This window comes from Malurus melanocephalus, unplaced genomic scaffold (assembly GCF_030028575.1).
Source record: "Malurus melanocephalus ecotype Western Australia unplaced genomic scaffold, MMel_1.1 scaffold_70, whole genome shotgun sequence".
Classification (NCBI taxonomy): Eukaryota; Metazoa; Chordata; class Aves; order Passeriformes; family Maluridae; genus Malurus; species Malurus melanocephalus.
In genome coordinates, this window is record NW_026623302.1 from 381,472 (window position 1) to 401,358 (window position 19,887).

Consider the following 19,887-nt stretch of genomic DNA (forward strand, 5'->3'; position numbering starts at 1 on the left):
TCCCATCCCATCCCATCCCATCCCATCCCCCTGCCCCTAGGGTTGCAGCTGAGCTGCTGAAGCTGGGGCACAGCTGTCCCCAGGTCTCTTCACTGCTGGCTGAGAAAGGCATCTCCACAAGCCACAGCTTCCCCCCAGTGTCAGACTCTGCCTCCAGATGCACCCCTATGTTTGCTCTACACCTCTTTGAGACRTTTCAGCTGCCAAAGCTTAGATGGGATGAGCCCCAGCCTTTCTTCCTGGCCTTGTGGCACTTGTAGAATGTCAGAACAAGCGCAAAGAGTGATGACAGCAGTTGCATTCTTTGATTTTTTTCAACTTGCTGCTATGGCATGCAAAGGGAAAGGAATCTGCCCTTTCCATGCTCCTGGTTTTAGCTGATTTCCTGATGCAGGTCACAGCTTAGCTTCAAGGTTTTCCCTCTGCTCTGTAAAGAGGCTATGGATCCTTCTCCAGYTCCTTTCTCCTTGGTCCCAAAATATCCTCTATTCTTGTCTCCAACACTAGGGAAACTTCACCAGGAACAACCAGGGAGGTGTTCTCCTCAGAATGCCCAATAACTTAATGGCTTTTTGGGAGCTGGGGTGTGGAAATCTCCTAYGGGGACCACAGCCTTAGTGAGTCTGCACTCATCTAACCAGGAGACTGGTTTGGAAACAAATGGRGCAGGGCAGGTAGACTGTGGGACCTGATCAAAACATGTTTTGGGCATGTGTTGACAACGCCTAAATCCTGAAGGATCCATGTGGGAGCACCAGGATTCTGCAGCCCCATTACACTTGGGCARGAGCCAGCTCTTGATGTGATCAACATGTGGCAGCTCTGGGCAGGCATCTAACCTGATTTACAGGCAATTTAGGATTTTATAGAAATGAACAGGGAGGAACTTAAMCTTCCCGTAGGTGTTTTCAGTGTTCAGCAGCATCTGGGTGTGGATTTTGGATGCACAYAAAAAGTTCTGTACAACTCCTTTTCTGGGTGTAGTCTGAGGTTGTAGCATATGTCTTGCACTGCTGGTCCAATCACTAAAAGCCTATGAGAGGGTGGGGTTGGCATTTCTGATTTTGTTTWAAAAAATTTTAAAAGAATTTCTGCTCTTTTAGCCTCAGTTCCTATGGAAATGTGGCTCAGGTAATCAAGAATATGTTTATTCCACCRGTCCCTGAAAGTTCTGAGCCGTGGAACAGTGGGTAGCAAAGTCACCTTAATCTCTTGGGTGTTGGAAAGTATCATTCTACAGACATCCCCAGTCCAAAGGACCAGAAAAATGCTGGTTGATTTGGAGGGAGGATCTGAAATGTTGGGAAAGCAGATGATTTATTCAAGTGCKTGGGGAAGTTCCAGCAGGGGCTCTGTGGAGCTCCCGCATCCAAAACTGGGTCATGGTCTACCCACAAGGCTCCTGTCCTTCCCTTTGTTCCTGCCCTTGGCTGTATTTGGAAATATCTCTGTGGTGCACCCCTGAGCTCCCAATGGCTCTGGGACCCTGCTCCTGACTGCTGCAGAGACTGGCTTTGCTCTGGCTGCCCTCCCTCCTCTCGCCACTGCTGGGCTGCCACAGCYACCTGGGCACCCAAACTGCAAGTTGGCAGAAATTGCTCTAATCCAGGGCAGCKCCCTGAGCTCGTTCACGCTGCACTTCCTAGGCAGTGCCAGCACAACAGAAATCGGCAATCAAACAAATCGGGCTACTGCTGGCAGGAAAATGCATGTTTTAATAACTCCAGCTTTAAAGCCCTGGCTGTCCCTATAGCTGCCCCACAGCTGAACCCAAAGAGTTACTGTTGAAAATTATTCTCCTTGAAGGTGACTTTCCAGCCTGACCTCAAACTCAGAATTTCTCCTAAAAGGTGCTTTCGGATGCAGTACCTACACGGTTTCAGGCAACGAGCACAGTGCTGCAGCTGGATGCCAGCAGGGAGAGGAGGGAGGGTGCTGTTCAYCCAGCCACAGGCAGGAAGCTGCAATGCAGAGTTGCCAAGCACTGAACCAGGCACCCCAKCTGCTGTCAGGCGTGGAGAGAGACTGCCACTTCCAGGCCACAATTTATCCAGCCCAAATGCAGGTGTCTCAAACTCTWCTGGTGAACCAGACGTTAAAGATCACCAGTTTTCCTCCTGCAGCACAGCAATGCTGTAGACACSCACCTCAGACATTGTTACAAGGTATTTACAATCAGGTGAGAGAAAACATAATCCTCACCCCAATTTGAATGTTAGTACAAGCAATGCTGCCTTTAAAGAAWTTCAAAAGACTGAGTCGTGAAGAAACGAGGCACGAGAAAGACAAAAACTAAAATCAGAGATGAGACACTTGACAGTTTAGAAAATCCCCTAAAAATTAAATTTCATTTTTGGCCAGTGGAATAATTTCTGGATGCAATGACAGCTAGGTAGGTGCAGTATTGGGACAAGACCAGTTCTAGCTTCTCCCTCTGGCACCCCTTCTGCCTGGCTCCAGCTGCAGTCTCTGGCTTTACAGCATCATAYAAACTTTCTGGGATAGGGCTCTTTATTTTTCACCTGACTAACTTAAGGAGTCTTGGCACCCTTGTCACGTTGTGACAAGATYGCAAAAAAAGCAGTGCTGATGAAAAAACCTGCCAAAGGATAATCCCRCCCAGGTGACAATGGCATCGTTAAGGTGTGTTACCCAAGATTTTCTCATTTCCCATATTCATTATCCACCGACTAATGGGTCTCAGGGCACTGATACTGAGATCAGAATCACTGACAAGCTTGTTCTCATCAGCATGTCAAACTCATGGCAATACACAGACAAAATACAGCCTTCCTTATGTTAAAGGAAGCAAACCCCAATATAAAAAAATATTTTTTAAATAAAGAAAACAGAGCAGGACACCAATATACTTTCAGGAGGAAATAAGTGTCAGCCTTGGACAGTTAAGACCTGGAGCCTCATTTCAAACTCAGAGAGATTGCAAATACCAGCACAAACCTTGTTATGACAGTATTTTGCTCAATCCTGGCTCTGAGTTCTTCGTTCTGCTGTTGCAGCATAGTGATTTTTTCTTCCAGTTTTAAATTTTTTTCAACCTGCAGCAAAAGGAAGTTAATTAAGTCTGAAGAACACTCAGCACTGGATCCAAGATAATTTATTCTATATTAGTCTGTGGGGCAACTWCTAAAATTTGAGGAAAGGTAGAGGTGGTTATCTTGACAACAGCTGAGATTTGAGATCTGACTCACACCACCACATCATAATGGTGAAGTAAGCGAGGCCATCAACAGAGCATTGAGCAGGGGCAAAGCTAAACCAGCCCTTACTTCTAACTGAGGAGGAGGAGGGTCTTAATTTTGTTCAACACMAAAAATGTTTTCCTCAGTGCCCCCACAACTTTTGTCCACCAAGGAGCCAGCATTACCTGGTGACACTTGAGGAGCATGAGGATAGCCAGCATGGAAAGCTGCCCAGCTCTGTGGTCTGTCTAGWGATGGAGGAGGAGTGCAAGGTGGTGTGATGTACATCTTCCAGACATTACAGTCTGACATCCAGCCTCCAGGATTGTGATTCCTCAGTTATGGAGAAGAAAGAATCACCCTTCAGGGCAGATGATGCCCAGCAGCAGCCTTAGAGTGCTGCTGCATTCTCATGAGCTGGGCTGGCCTCTGGAGACTTTTCTCATTACTGCAGACAACGTCCATTTCAATGACAGGCTTAAACCAGCCTTACTTTAAACTGTACTTTAACTTTAAACTGTAATTAATTGGAATGAATCCTATCCCAAGCACAAGTAGCTTTTATTCAGGACAGTTCAAGRGCAGAGTTTGAGGATACCAGTAGCAGTGTATTAGAACATCAGTAAGATGTTTACAGGCCCRTTCCACAGCCTCAGCTGCCCCGTTTTCCCCCAAGCTTTGAATTTGACATACTTTATCACCTTAGTTCTTGGTTTTCCAGCAGTTTGAATTTTCCTKAATTCAACATTTTCAAAAGAAAACAAGATAGCACAGGGTAACCTTAACCTTATCTCTGTGTGAGCTCAGTTATTGAATTTCCCAACYTTTATAAAGAACCAAAATACTGTGCACAGGGATAGCAATAACTCACACTGAATGGTGGAGACATCAATTTTATGTTGTGTTTTCCAGTTTATGCAGGTAATGGTGAAGGATACTCCTGATTCTCAGATATTGTGGTCTRTCCCAGTATATTTTGTTAGAGTAGAACATGGATTCTGGCCCTGTTTTGAGAGGCTCTGAGAAAGAAATCACCATWAAGGGCTCCCTCTCTGCTTCTTCATCAGTTTTCATAAGTAATAGCTATGCCACCTTCATTTCCAGCCTCCCTTCTGGCTGCCAAGGAGCTGAGGTGACCCTGTTGTTGAAATGCCCTCTTGCTCCATTGTGAGGCACCCCAGCTTTCAGAGCRTTTGGAAATATCCTGCAGGTGTTCTGGCACTTACAAAGGTGTATCTTTAAATGGAAAGCAGTTGTACCTTTGGACCACAGCAGACCTGGTGTTTTACTGTGATAAAGGGCAGGGAGAGGCTGTGTACTTGTATATGGTTAATGAGCAAAAGCAGCTAAATGACCAGGAATTATATCGGCTGTTGTTTGGGATTTTTTGTTTTTCCCAGTGTTTCCAAATGTGGGATTAGCTCCAAGAGCAGCACATTGGGAGGAACACAGATAATAAGCCTTAGTTGCAAAGAGGCACTTTTCTCTACATCCACTTACTAAAGCATCTTCATCAGAGTTCTCAAATTTCCCTGTAAATGGAAATAAATCTTGCTGAATGCTGTGCTGAACCAGCTGTCACAGCTCCCACCTGAGGTATTGCCYTGTCCTGTCACCACACTGCCTTTTACTGTCACTGCAGGTTATGCTGTACAAAATTAATCCCCTTTCCTACAAAAAATGCAATTGATCGCGAACTAGGGAGTTCTTCATTAGGGAATCCCACAAGTAAAGGATCAGAAACCAGCACAGCCTGCCGAAAAGAATAACTGGAGGGCTGGAGAGATCTTTTCTAGTACAAGCCTTACTAGGGACTGCTTACTGGGTATTGCTAATTCACAGATAGGTCCCTAAGTGCCTGAAGGAGGAGCACCAAGACACACCATGGCTCAGTCTTCCTCCACTTGCCCTCTCCATCCCTAAAAGGCTACCTGACTCCACTAAGGCCATATGGTACATATGGCTGGTGTACCTTGCACTACCACAAATTTCCTCTTCTTCCATTCTTCCTATCCCACTCCCTTCACTGTCTACCATAATATGCTGAGCAGGAAGTGTATGAAAAATCATTGGAATCCAGCTCAATGGATGTGAACCTCTTTGATTGTGTCTTGTCCCAGCCTCATGTGTTAACTCASCACTCTTAAGTTCATCTGCTGTAACCAAACTGTTCCTTTACTACCTCTGTGATGTCTCCTCTGTAGGAAAAAWTACAACTCACCTGTTTTTCTAGCTCCATAATCATCTTCTCCTGTTGGTGAATCTGGAGRTTCTTCATTTCCAGAACATGTTTTAAGCTCTTCAGATCTTTTTCTAAGTGCAGATATGGAGCTCGCACAATCTGGGAAATACATCAGGGATTTGGATACGTCAGCCATAAATGCATCTTCAGCCATAAGAGAGATTCCTTAATGTGACCCTGTGGTTCAGGAGAATCAATGGTGTGAAAACTACCTGGACCTGGTCCTCTGTAAGCCWTCTGACCCCTGATTTAGTGTCCTTGACACCCCTTTGGCTAAGATTTCTGACTCCTCTTCAGAGCTCAGTGTCTGGGGTCTCAGTTGGGACCTGCCCCCCCAYCCCTGGAGTGAGGATCCCACTGCTCTTCATTGAATCAGATGATGTGTAATACWTAGAAACATGAATTGTGGTGCCTGTGCAGCTAGATTTGCCATCTACCTTCAGTTGTTCCTCAGTGTTTTTCTTCAGAGCCTCTTCAAACCGGTCTGCTTTGGCCTTAAGGGATTGATTCTGGAAGGTGAGGGTGTCTATCTGGTCCTGAAGGGAAAACACCAATTAACACACCAACCCTATTGCATTCATATAGGTCAGTCTGCACTCCAAACTACCAGGGAAGCTAAACAAGGCTTAGAAACCTCTGTAGGGTGATATTTTTTTTATATAAGGCCACTTGAACATAGAATTAGGTGTTTCATAAGCCTCAGGAAATCACAAAATCCCTGAAACACCTGCAGCTGATGCTAARTCACCGCATCACCTTGTGCTGAATGAGAATAAACATGTCCCTCCTTGGAAAGCTGGCATTTATAACACACATATGACTGTATCATCCTAAGAGTCTGAATGAGGCAGTAGATACCTGCTGCCTTCACCTCTCTAGGCTTCTAATGGGTAACGAGAAATAATGATTTAGTGGTGYGGACTTTAAATGATCATCATTTAATCTCAGACCTACACATGGGAACAACATGTTAATTTAAGCAATTGCATTTTGGTTACCATCAAAGGCATTTCTGTCTACACAACACCTGTAAAATCCACAGTTGTTGTGAAAAATGTTATTTTTATCTTTCACAGTTGTGGTTTCTTGTCTGSAACATTACATCAGTCAGCCCTTGTTGCAAAACTGCTGACAGGCCCCAAGCTGTCGCAGCAGTTCAACAATATGTGTGAGTCAGGGCGTTTAAAAATTGTAATTCATCTCCACCTATGAAATCAAACAGGGCTTGCATTATTTGATGTGGCATCTTTACTTGTTCACACAACATTTCCAAACTTAGTGTGTGTCACAGGGCCACAATTCTGCCCTCTGCTCCTCGGGATTTCTTCATCTAAGGAGTGAGAACAGCATGGAGYTTTAGAAGGATTAGATGATCTTGACCTTGGTGTTACACTGTGGGATGTGAGAGTTGTGATGTGCGGGGCTGAGCCAGCCCTGGGGCAGCCACAGCAGGGGCTCCACTGCCCTCCACTGGGACTGGAGGTGTGTCTACAGCATGACACCGGCTTTCCCACGTTCAGGCAGTAGGGAGGAGTCTAAAGCATAAACACAGGCACAGGGCCAGGCAAGGAGAGGTCACTGTTTCTGAGCCCTGCGAGTGTCTGCTGGTGGGTACCATGTAGACAAGRTGATGCTCACAGCTGCTGCAGGTGCCAGAGCTCTCCCAGCCGTGCAGGGAAGGGCTCAAATTTGCCAGCAGACAGCAAGACAAAAAAAAGACATTTCTTGCTTTATCCAGATGCTTTTTTGTTCCTTTGGGTTGTCTCTCTCTTGTGAACCAGGCAAGGGGGAAGAAAAATCCTGAGGGTTTGCTTCTAGATCCCAGTTTGGACAGGCAGAGCATGAGAGCACCAAGCTGGTAAGAGACAACAGCCTGGTGTTCTGGCAGCAGGCAACACATCTGGGGCTGCCCCATCAGCTGCTCCACAGCCTCATTACAGGGTGGGGAATAAAGAAACCACTAACCTGGAGTGACAGACGCAGTTTTTCAAAAGTCTCTTCCAGTTGTGCCTTTTCCTGTTTGTGAGCAGTATTCAGTTCTGGAGAAGTTACACAGACATGACGTTACTGAGTGAWATCCAGCAAACCAGGGTCTGAGAGCACACGTGTTGTGAGTCAAGCACAGTTTGGGATGCGATGCAGTTTCAGGATATGGAAACAGAGTAGGAAAGTGGTTGCAATATGCTCTGTGACGTTAGGTAAATTGTCCTGAAAATCAGAATTTTCCTGATCTTTCACTGTTTGCAGAAGCCTCTATTTCTATGTGACCAGATTCTGATTTTTTAGAACTGCTCAGAATTCCCAGCTCCCCAGGTACTCTGATCTGATAGGGGTCAGTCTGGCAATGGGCCATTTGCCAGTTCAGAGTGAGTATCCCTAGATCAAAGAACTTTAAATTAGATACATTTAAAAGCTTGGGTTGCAATTTCYTTGGGGAGATAGAGAGGAGGGCCACCACCTCAGATCTGCTTCTCCCCAAGCCGTGGCCGATGATTTAAGAAGTTTATTCCAGTAGTGAGACTGACAGAGAAGATAAAAAAATATGGTGAAAGGTTTTTCTGCTTGAATTTCTCATCCTGGACATACTAATAACCAAAAGTTTAATAAACAAGGTGAAATGAAGTTTAAGCAATGACATCAAGATGTCATTCAGAACAGTAGTAGCAGGTGCATTTTTAGTMTAAGGACACTGCGTTTTTTGGTTTTTCCCCCAAGGCCAGGGGCTCTGTCCTCTGAGCGCCGCTCAGCAGCCGCAGCCACAGCAAAGRTGATTCCGCCGCTCCAGCGCCGGGCACAGCGCGCTCGCCCGCAGCGGCTGCAGTGCCTTTTCCAGGCACAGGAGGGCATTTCAGACCCGCACAAGGAGCAGGGRGCACAAACTTTGGCCACCAGAMCCTTGATGAGCCACAACTGAATTTWGCCATCAGAAAATACTAATAAAAGTGGAGAGAAAAGAATATCCTCCAGCAAGAAACAGCTTTTTACTTATTTATTTTCAAAATGGCATATGTTAATTTACAAATGCTATGTTAGATACCTTCCCTGTCCATGAGAGAGGGGAATAGACTGTTCTCAGTTCACGTTATRCTCTGGACTGTGTCTCTAATTGACACACTGCAGAGCTAAGCAACATGGCTTGGTTTGGGAAAAGTGGGAAAACCCACTAGAGATATTTAAAATGTAGAAAAAATGAGGAGATTGTACAGATAACTGTTGAATGTCAGCTAAAACATGCACAGAGGTATGTGTTTAGAYACCAAACTGGCAGGGAGGAAACAGCTCAATCTGCAGCACCAGTCCTGTGGCCAGACTGTAACACCAAACAAAGATAACAGTGCTGAGGTGCAGATTCACACCCGTGTGTGGCTTTGGTCTGCTCAGCATGGCCAGACACTGGATACTGGAAAGAATGAATCCTGTTTTTAGAAGCAGTGTGAGCATTTAAGCACCTAAATTCAGAGATATCCCAAGAGCTCTAGCCTCTTGAGCACTGAGGGTTAGGCTCTTGAAAAAGTATATGTGTGAAGTGATGTGGAATTTGGATGCTATTTTCAGCAACACATAGGGAAAGCCTYATCTTTGACCCAGAGACCCCCCTCAGATAATCTCAGGTCAAAGTTAGATGCTGTACAGACTGTAGACATCCCTCCCTCTGTCCCAGCATGAACCTGGTGTCCACACCGCATGAAACCACTAGACCAACACAAATTTTCTGTTTAATATGCTCTGGGGGAAGAAAMACAGTGTCACTGCAGCATTAATTCCTGCTCTGGAATAGATGTGTAGCTGCTGGGCTGCCTTTGGCTTACCTTGAATCTTGCAGTCATTCTCATCCTGCAGTACTGTAATGGCCACTATGTGGTTATTTTCCAGCTGTGACATCGCAGCTTCATGGACAGCTGTGATATCTTCCACCTGTTCCAATGACAAWGAGCACAGACATGGACACACAGTTAGACATGCTGTGCACACTGGCAAGCCACTGCTAGAGAGCTCCAGTGAGCTGGAAGCAGCAAAGGATCTGTTGAATCTGACATTTCCAGCACCTGAGTCAGCTTGGCCATGCTGATGCCTTGAGTGGTAGCATGTAGTCACTGCTGAGAGTATTTTATTCTTTTAGCTTAATGGTGATGAAGAGGTACATAAGAAAGAAAAATGTCAAAAAGCCCTTAGCTGGAGATGCTGTTTATTAAATATTCAGAAATGTTGACATTCCATTAATCTAAATTATAATTATGACCACACAGCCCACAGCTGTCATGGTGCAGCTGGAAGAGGGCAGTGGGMAGCCTGTGTTCCAGGGCAGACAGTGGGTTTGGGACTCCTTCAGCTATTGTTTATTATCAGACTTGGCTAAAGGCAAAGTGAGATCCCTAATGATGGTGTTTTGATCTGCATCATTAATGAACTACAATGAGAAGTGGTGATCAGAATTAAGTCAGTGGTCCAGAGCACTTTCTGAATCCAATGCATYGATTTGCTTTTCTGGGGTTTGTAAACAAAATGATCTTACTCCCTACATTTAACACAGTATTATCTGTCATATCTGGCAAGGCAGAGGATCAAACTATTTTATGTTTACAGTGAAAYAGCTGTTCATGTCTAAATGGCTTGACTCTAAACAGCTTTATTTGCTCACAATTATGTAAATAATGGCAGAAAGTTGCTGCAGCTGAGTTTGCCTTGACTAGAAAAAAAGTTACTTCACTGCTTTTAACTGTCAAAAATATCTATTAGGTAACCCACCAGAAGCAAAATGTCCAACTACATTAGAGACAACATGCTCTTAGAATGAAAACTAGGCATTTAAATTTAGGAATGAAAAAGTATCCGAACTAATTTTCATACTAATGTAGGAAACAACTCAGTGGTGAAAAACTGTAAAATAATGGGGACTCAGCCTCCTGATACATTGCATGATAGAGCTGAGAAAGGTGGGGGRGCAGAGGACTCAAAGGGCTACTAATGGGACAAGGACTACCATGTGACTTTTCCCAGAGCACAGTGTCCCTTGTACATGATGTCTGTCAGYTGAAACCCCATGAGCATTGCCATGTTCTTTACCTTTCCCTTGCTTAATTCTTCAGTCATACGCTAATTGCTTCTCAATTGGACAGCACCCCATATGAACGAAGGTGAAGGAGTCTCTTCTTGCTGCCACCATCCTTGGCAAGTTRTTTATCTATAAAGCCAATTAAATATATTCCAAATGATCTGTAGGGATTTTTCTGTGTGTTTCATATCCACATCCCAAATGACTCTTTTTAATCTTCCGGTGTGATGTCCCGTCTACAGTTTTTTGTGGTAGATAGTCAACTTGGAACTAGGAAGGGGATCTCTTAAATGCTAGTTCCAACTTCACYACTAACTTATTCTGCAGGCTTGATCAAGTAAACACAAGTCATATTTATTTCTGGCTGTGGAAAGGACTTCAGGTGGGGTTTTTAAGGCTTAATAAAGTAAAATGAAGAGAAGGCTCTAGCAGGTGAAGTTCAGTGCRTTACTGGACAAAACGGCTTGAGCTGAGCAGAGAAAGTGTGATGACTATCTTCCAAATTAGATGTATGGATACAGAAATACATGCAGATCCATGGTCAGTGGGACTTTGCCATTGTTATTGCCTTCGTGAATGCAAATTCAAATCCCCCCATGCAGATGGGCAGCTCAAGGACAAAGGTTTTTTCATGTATACAGCCTAAAAGATCCAATGGCCAAGAAACATKGTTGGTGAGCAGATTTCCAGCATGGTTTGTTAGTCTCCCCTGATCCGACAGTGCTCAATACAGGATGGGTGTACAGCGGAGTAGGAATTCAAAGGGAAAACCTGTAACAACTCATCATGCTAACTGAGCTATGAATTGAAAATGTGGGCTAAAACTCTGAGATACTAGGGTCACMGCAGCACTCTCAAAGCTGTAGAGGAATGTTTGTGTTACCTTCAGAAATCAGGGCTTATGGAGCTCTGATCCTGAGAGCTTGCAGAAACACTTCCAAGAGTAGCAGAGCTAAGCTATTTCAGCAAAAAATTAACAAATTCCTTCACAAATGCTGATGCCTGGTGATCCAGGAGGGGCAAACCTTGCAGCAAGAGCCAACATCTTCTACCAGACAGACTGACATGCTGAYACAGTGAAAGGAATAAAATAGTCAAGGCATTTGGGAACACAGCCCCTCCTTCATATCAGAAAGAAAAGCAGAAATTTTGAGGGACATTGCAAGAGAACCAACTTGCATAAACTGAAATGAGAACCAAAAGATGGCTCAGCACAGGTCYTAATCATTTACAGATAAATATTTTGAAACCTGTGACCTGTAGTGTTGGGTAGTGAGTAAAAGTTGCAGCAGGAAGTATCAGAACTGAATCCACTGCTCAATGAAGGCAAAACAGGAAAAAGGCCAGGTAAAGGCACCATTGCCATAGTCCAGAGCAGGATGTTCTGCCAGCACATGAGAGGTGCCCAAAGGTGMGTTACAGTGTTTGTTCTGACAAAAGTAGACAAAAGGAGCTGCTTGTGAGAGTACTCCTCCCTACATTCAGAAAGCAAAGCAAGGAGAAACACTTGGGATGCACAGTCCAAGAGATGAGATTAGATGGAGGGGCAGCAGTCAGGGGACSTGGTATGTATCATGTGCTTGGTGTTTATGCTGCATGTGTTGCATGAGTGCCATCATTTCACTGCATTGCCCTTTGACTGGCATTGCAAATAACAGTGGGCATGGTTCTGCTGGCCTTWCCCGTGTGGAACAGGCTCTTGTTAACCCTTGGTTTCAGTCAGAAATTGACTAAAATGGGTGGGTTGAGGAGCAAGGTATGTGTGGGCAGCAGAGCTGATCTGGATATTTTTATTGTAAACATCAGGAAGCATGTGAGGATAAGACATGGCCATGTAACAGACTACTGKGTAGAAAAACAGAGAACTAATAGGGAGAAACACCAGTAAAGAATGTCAGGGACACATTTTTACAGTCATAACTCATTACCAGTGTCTTCATGCTGGAGTGGTCAATATATTTCATTATCATAACCCAATCAAGACTAGCACGGACTACTCCTCAAAGGCAGCAGGTGCAGACTGACCTGATCCTGATGCTGCAATTTGGCTTGTTCCAGCTGCAGCCTGTGTTGCTCCTGCAGGCTCTCCTTCTTGGTGTTGTACTCCTCCTGCAGCCGCTGCTCCAATGCCTGCATCTCCTCCCGTTGCTGCCGGCGGAGTTGCTTCCCCTCCTCCTCGAAGCACCTCTCCAGCTCCTCCTTCTCGCTCAGGATTTTCTTCCATCTTGCCGTGCTGAGGTCTGTGGAGACAGGACCACACAGTCTGGCTCTGAACTGCCATCACCAGCAGGGGCACCAGGGCTGTTTGTAGAGCAATGAGCTCTAGAGCARTGAGTGGGGTTCTCGCCCACTCTGTGCACATGTTGTACAGGGGTATGACTGACTGCTTGACCAGAAGCATGTGTATCTCATACATCCCATTTTCAAGCTGTTAGAAGCTGATCATCCCATAAGTCTGTCTCTAGCTCCATTCAAATCTACCAAGGCACATTTGCTGAAAGTATTTGTGTATTCAAACCACTATCTTGTGTGCTTTATGGCATCAGAGAGCACAAAGGAAAGGCTGATGCTGAAGGCAGTCAGAAAATGTGACGTTGTTATTCTAGTGAACTAACCCAGGGACTATGTTTCAAAATTCACAATTCACGTTTACTGTTTTCCAGCAGTTCTGTCAAGTCAATGATAATCAGTCCATTTCCCCGTTTGGTTCCTCACCTTTATTGTTCCCCAGGTCCCAGGAAAGCAGTGTCACAAACAAAATGTGTCCTCAGCCTTTTGCTTTGCTAAAGAGCAGTTGCAATAAATCCAGACACTGGAGACTTGATGCAAGTTGGACAAGATGAGCCAGACTATTTTTAAAGAGCAATTTTGCTCCCTTGTAAAGCTCAAACAGGTAACAAGTGATTAAAATTATCATGACCGTAACACTCAGGACACTAGAAAATGAAAATGGGTTTCTAATGGTAGTGTTAGATCTTCTTTCTGATTTAGACCCATAGATGATCAGCTTTTTGAACAAACTGTCTGCATAGTTATCCTTCCTTTGCCTTTCAAAATGCATGTCATGCACAGACCTGTATGGCATTGTAATTCAGAGGATTGGGAGCTGCTGTCTCCCTGCTGAATGCTTCAAATCCATGTTTATTCTATGACCACATATTTGTTCAATATCTGTATTTTCCTGCCTCTTTTTATTATGGTGTCAGACTATGCTCATTTTTTTCCCATGTTAGGTGGAAAAAGCCACAGCTCATGTTAGATGCACCCGTGTAAGGTAATTTGGGCACCCAAACTAACCATTCCCTTCTCCAAATCTATTTTTCGCCCTGTTTAGAGCTCTGCTTCCACACTTACAGGGCACCAATATCCACACATGCTCGATATGTCCAGACAGATAAACACTAGTGAGCTCCTGTTCTGATCCTGATATTTTCTGGAGCACTCTGAGGGACTCTGTCCCTATCAATCTCTCTGCTCCTGAGTTTAGCACCTCAGTAGCAGCACACAGAAAGGTTTCCCACTTGCCTTATATCCAAAATTGAATGGTACATTAGCTGGAATGTCTTGTCCCCTGGCAGTCTGAATTACAGCTGTAAACCCTCTCTCTTGCTTTTTGCTTTTTTATTATCTTTGGCACGTAAAGTGAACCCAGAGCAGGAGGGGTAATGCTTGCAGCTCTGCCTTCAGTAGAATTCAAACTTACTCAAGCTTTAAATAGGAGCTGCAATGAACCCCATCTCTCTCCAGCCTCTCTAATGAGATTATCCAGCACACAGGGAGGGCTGGGCAATGAAACAACGTGCTCTAACCAAATGGAAGTCCATCACATCACATTTCAGGTTACACATCCTGTAACCTGAAATACAAAACTGTTCATAAATCAGACCCTGATGCAGGTGCAAAATGGAGGGAAGAGGGAAGCAGGGAAAGTGAGCTTGCATGGCATGTTCCCCATTCACCCAGCTATGCCACTGGAAGCAGAAAAGGAGGCTATTGCTCAGGAAATTTGCCCTATACTGAATATCAAACACCTCTAATGAGAAGGATTGACCCCTACCATAAGTCTCAGATTAAAATAGGCTGAGGACTGAAGTGTTGAGGAAAAACTGAATCTCTTCTTAGTAGGAATATGGGCATTTAGGCCTGGCTGACCTGGGACAGGCGTAGCAGAAGGCAGCAGCCATGGAGCCCCAAGGTCTGTGGCGCTCCAGCCCACAGAGCAGGAACCAGCGTGGGAGAACTCACCTTGCTGGAGCCAGCTGTGTCCTCCTGGTGAAACAGCTGTGTCATCTCCAGCAGGGACCCCACAGCAGATGCCTGAACAAAAGAGCTGCTAATGCTGCTGGAAAACTGTGAATTTTACTTTCAGGCATCAAGACAGGGATACTGTTAATGAGAGATACTCTTGTAGAAAAAGAAAAAAATCACTACAAAAAGTTATATGGATGTATTATTGACATGGAGCCAGACAAGCAGAGCACAACTTGTAAATTACACCCTGGTTTTCCTTCTCCTTCTCTGCAGGTATCGCCAATGTTGCTTACAGGCAGAAAATGATCCTGATACAACAGGGCATTTCCTGGGATGAAAGCATGCTGGGATAAATGAGACCAACTACAGCAGCTTCCCTACTCCCTGGGCATTGATTGCACAAGAGATGAGCAAAACCCACTTCAGGCTGCACTGGGAAGGTGAGGGAAAGGTGGTTATCACTACTGGGCCGACCTCCCTCCACCACACACAATTGTGTGCTACACACTGCCATCCCAGCGCCTTCCCAGCCCTGGCACTCTGCATTCAGGGGTGCAGCTCCTGTGGGAACTGAGGGCTGGTGTCTGTGGCCCCACAGAGGGACTGTTTCCTTCTGACATGGGAAATGGGCTCTTCTTGCTGACCCTTGGCCCCAGACTCACAGACGAGTCACAGTCACCACACTCAGGTTCAGTGCCCTCTATTGGGAGGCATATCCAGGAGGCGATGGCACACAGGCTTTGGCTGCCAAATGCTCATGAACATGGGCAATACAAATTTTAAACTTGCCATCTGATCGTCTTCCCTTCATCTAGGTTTTTTATGCATCTCCATACCTCCTCTCAACTCACTTCACATCATTGGTCTGACAGCAAAGGAGCAGGTAATTTTCGCATTTAATTTCCATTAGTTTGAAGGGAAACAGGTGGTAATCAAAACCTCTTTATTTCAAGAGACTCAGTGTTGCAGCTGAAAAGTGCTTATATTTATAATTTATAAAGTTCAGTGTCTTGAGTGTAGAATGACTGCTTGTCATGTTTTCCTAGCCTTGCTATTTCTAGCAAAATGCATGAGCAAATCTTACTGCTTAAAATAACAAGTCCCTCAGCATTTATAGAGGCCAAGGTTCCTCCCCAGGGCTGGGAAGGGAGAATCACTTTTCTATTTCACCCATGCTGGTTGTGAGATGAGGTGTGATACTTCCACAGCAGTGCTGGGGGTAAAGGTGGACGGTGTTGTCTGAACCTCAATATTTTGCCTGGCTCCAGAAGGATGCAGATCTCCCTAAGCAATTTTACACACGGTCCATCACTGCTGTTGCTTCAGTGATGGTTTTATTTACCAAAAGAATTTTCCTTAAACTTTTCTGAACAGTGAGTTCTCTTTTGTAATTTCATTGGTTTGCATAGCAGAATCCTGTAGTTTCTGTTGAAGTTAACAAAGACTGCTGTGAAAACCAAGCACATTCAGCACCCAAACTGCAACCCTGAATTACAGCTATTGCCCAAACAACTAAATGTTGGACACACTGTCTGTATCAACCCTGGCTAGTCCAGCCTTGTTTAACTGATTCATTCAGGCTTTTGCATTACTGAGTGTGACATGGTGAATTTACACATAAGAAATCAGGAATTTCTGACCAACACCCATGCTGTTTAACTGGGCTGGTTATTTTTAAATAATGAGAAACTACTTATTAAAGTGACAGAGGCAAGTCAAAATGACAGCTTGGTTGTTGTCAAAATAGCATGCTCTGACTTTCCCTGAATTTCTTCAAAGAATCACCCAACATTGCCATTGTCAAATAAAAGACTGTTTCATTCTTGATTTGCATAAATCTTGCGCAATATTGTACCACACACTGATTCTTTTGATAGTGAGGCCAAAATAATCCTCCTAATAGCACCAGCACAGGTGGGCTGCATGTCTCCAGTAGCACCCTCATGTCTCCAGTAACMACCTCAGCTTGAACTGCTTTAGAGACTGCAAAGAGCTGCACTGATGAGAAATGTCTCATGTACATGGCATTTACCATTTCCCCTTGTCCACAATTTCAAAACACTGGTTGTTTCACAAAATTAAGTTTTATAATTTTGTACCAAAGGAAAACAGACTGTGCTGCAAGTTTTTACTTACACTAAAAAACATAGACATTTACCTTCCATATATAGGAATATATACCATGATTTGTATTGCTGATGAGTTTTTTCACATCCTGCTGAAGTCTAATAGCTTCACATGTTAATCTTTTTGTTCATCCCTAATGGGAGTCCTTCTACCTGGCCATATTGCATCTCAGGGTTGCACAGAGCAGATTATCTCCACCAAGTAGGTGGAGAAAACCAAACAGCCTCTGCTCAGCGTCTCAGTGTCTTCCAGAGGGATGAGAGGAAGAGATGGCCWAATGACTCCTCTCCATTACACATGCCCACAGGACCACTGCGGAAAGGACTCTCTCACACCATCTTTTCCCATTCTGAGGAAGAGAGCCCATATGCCTGTACAGCTTATCTCCCATCTGAAGCAGTACAGCTCAGGGTGCTTTTCTGGGATGTCTGTGGTTCTTGCCAAAACTGTCCCCACATGTGCTATCAGGACTCATCTTTGTGCAGAGGAAGGGTCTGCTGCTGCAGTGCAAGGGCAATGGCAGGGGCAGGCAGTGSAGTGATCTGCTGGTACTGAACATGCTGCCTTGTGACTCTCTGACAGACATGCATCATGTCCTTGGCAAAGTTCTGCTCCAGCAAAACCACCAGGGATTTGTACTCGCTTCAGCTGTACAAACAYGGTATAAATGGAAGCAGAGCTCCTCATCTCCAGCCATGAACCTCTCTTTCCTTCCCATGTCACTGCYACTTAAGAAAGGACTCATGAAAATGAGCAAACCCAACCTGCAACATTGAGGCAAATTTGAACCCTTTCAAACAAGGAGTGGTTCACATGTATTGAACTGGGAGCTTCAGATGTGCCCTGCCTGAAGAAAGCACCAGGGGCAACAGCTCCTCTGTAAGACTGTAGAAATGCAGTGGATGGATCAAAGCAGGCATCAGGGAATGACTGGACTTATTGCTTTAGCATAAATTGGCCATAGGGACAATAAAGCTCTCTATGAAATGATAATCAGACAAAAAATTTCAGAGATGCAAAGCAGGGAGCACAAGCTGCTGGACATCTGAAAAGGGCTGTGCTCAGCTTTTYTGGAGTGGGTTGTCATGGGCAAGGTGAAGGCAAATCACAGGATGGATCTGCAGTTCTGCCCATCCCACAGGTGTTTGGCTTAAGCCTTCCTTTGCTGGCCATGTCACCCTCTGGCCACGTGGCACAATCTGTGCCCAATGTGTGACCCAGCAACTGGGCTCCCATATGCAGGGAAAGCTGAAATGTTCCCCCTATTCTCAACTTCAGTTCTCAGTGGTTCCRACACCTTTGGGTACTCATGGTGTCCCCTGACCCAGGGGTCCTCCCCTCCATTTGCCCTGGGGTAGATCAATCCAACATCACACTCATTCTGGGGAGATTTAAGCCCAGAAAAGCTCAACCTGTTGACTGAAGCCAGAGGAAAACCCAWCTTTTCTCTAGGGAGTGGCAATATTGTTACATTCTCTCTCCTGTCTAGATCAGAAACCAAAAAGGAAAAGAGGGGCATGCTGATATRCAGAGAATACACAGACCAAACGGGATGCATTTCTTTTGCTGTCTTTCAACCAAGAAGAGACCTTARAGATATTAATAAGCAAATTCTGAGCTTGGTGTCCTTCAGTTTGTATCTGAACTGCAAAACATGCAAATATTCCTAAGTGATGCATTCCCAGTCACTATGCACTGCAATGGTCCCACTTCTCATCACACTGTGTTTTCTCCTCGGCAGTTCTGGTGTTTGAAGACAGAAGCTATGCATTTATGAAGAAAAATTTGTCTAGTAAAAATGATGCACAACTGACTCCAACATRTGTTGATGAACTCAAAGCACAGCAAAGTGGTGAAATCAAGGATCGCTGCAAAGTCACAAAACCCTTTGGTGACTGGGTTTCAGAAGACACTTCATCACATGTGTGCAGGTTCCCCAGGACCAGGCCAAACATAATCATAATAACTGCTTTCATGTAAAGTGAGAAAATCACTTTGTTGTCACTTTTCTTGTGCTACTTACCAACTTCCTCCCTGATCTTTGCAAGCTCGACTCCTAACTCCTTTATTTTCGCAAGGGCGTTTTCATTCTGTTTGAGGAAAAAGAGAGAGAAATATGTATAGTAGCCAGGTTTATCCCAGATAAGCACTTTCACATGTTCATTTAGTAAAGCAGATTAGGTTTGATTCTTGATACTATATTTTGGTTTTTTTTAGGGGAGGGGAGTGGGATTATAATGAACTCATTCAATATTTAAATGATGCTTAGGGGCCACAACTCACTGGCTACAAATACCTTACATGTCTCCACATTTATTTCTGTGATTTTATTTATTAAGGCTTCTTTCCTTGACTAGTTTCAAAAGAAATCTGAATATTTAAGAAATAAAACAGATGAATTTGCTAAAGGAAAATTAAAACACATTTACATGAGCAATGCTAAGGCRTTGTTACTAAAATGCAAAGACTTTGACAGCAGATTTGACAAGTGCATTGCAAACTGACAAATAAAATTCTTATCTCCATCCACTGGGGTTTGATTTAGCACAATAAATCCCAGCATAACAGTTCAATCATACAGGCACTTTAAATTGGGATGCATTGTGAATCATRTTAGAAAGAAGAGAAGGGAACATATCCTGCAGGGAAGATCACTAATGATTAGTAAAATTAGATCAGGTTACTATAAATATATCCCAGGTTAGAAAAGACCAAGCATCCTTAAAGGACACTACAGAAAAATCATATTGAAGAGAAAAGGCAGTACAGTTGTAAATGGAATTAGAAGGAGTCCYAGAAACAAAATCTTTCTGTAAGAAGCAAGCAAGGCTAATAAAAATCTAGGGCACAGACAGGATTAGTTTGGCTACAGGATACATAGCAAGCCAGTTCTATATTAGAAAAATGAAAGTGGAAAAAACATTCAGAACCTTACGTTTCTGTGTATTTTCCCTGCACCTTACTTTCAACTCTGTTAAGAGAAGTAACACGACTTTACTTCTGGTAATACCAGA

At 44.3% G+C, this 19,887-nt stretch overlaps 1 protein-coding gene across 2 annotated transcripts in view; it reads right to left on the reverse strand.

Annotated features, from left to right (window-relative positions):
• Nucleotides 1-19,887, reverse strand: part of MTUS2 (microtubule associated scaffold protein 2) — a 265,702-nt gene that overhangs the window by 5,160 nt on the left and 240,655 nt on the right. For both annotated transcript variants that reach the window (XM_057366671.1, XM_057366672.1), the window contains 7 exons: nucleotides 18,897-18,963; nucleotides 12,521-12,735; nucleotides 9,252-9,357; nucleotides 7,408-7,481; nucleotides 5,880-5,978; nucleotides 5,422-5,541; nucleotides 2,959-3,056 (listed from right to left, as the gene is read on the reverse strand). In XM_057366671.1, coding sequence (XP_057222654.1) covers nucleotides 2,959-3,056; nucleotides 5,422-5,541; nucleotides 5,880-5,978; nucleotides 7,408-7,481; nucleotides 9,252-9,357; nucleotides 12,521-12,735; nucleotides 18,897-18,963 — 779 coding nt within the window. The remainder of the gene's footprint in view (nucleotides 1-2,958; nucleotides 3,057-5,421; nucleotides 5,542-5,879; nucleotides 5,979-7,407; nucleotides 7,482-9,251; nucleotides 9,358-12,520; nucleotides 12,736-18,896; nucleotides 18,964-19,887) is intronic.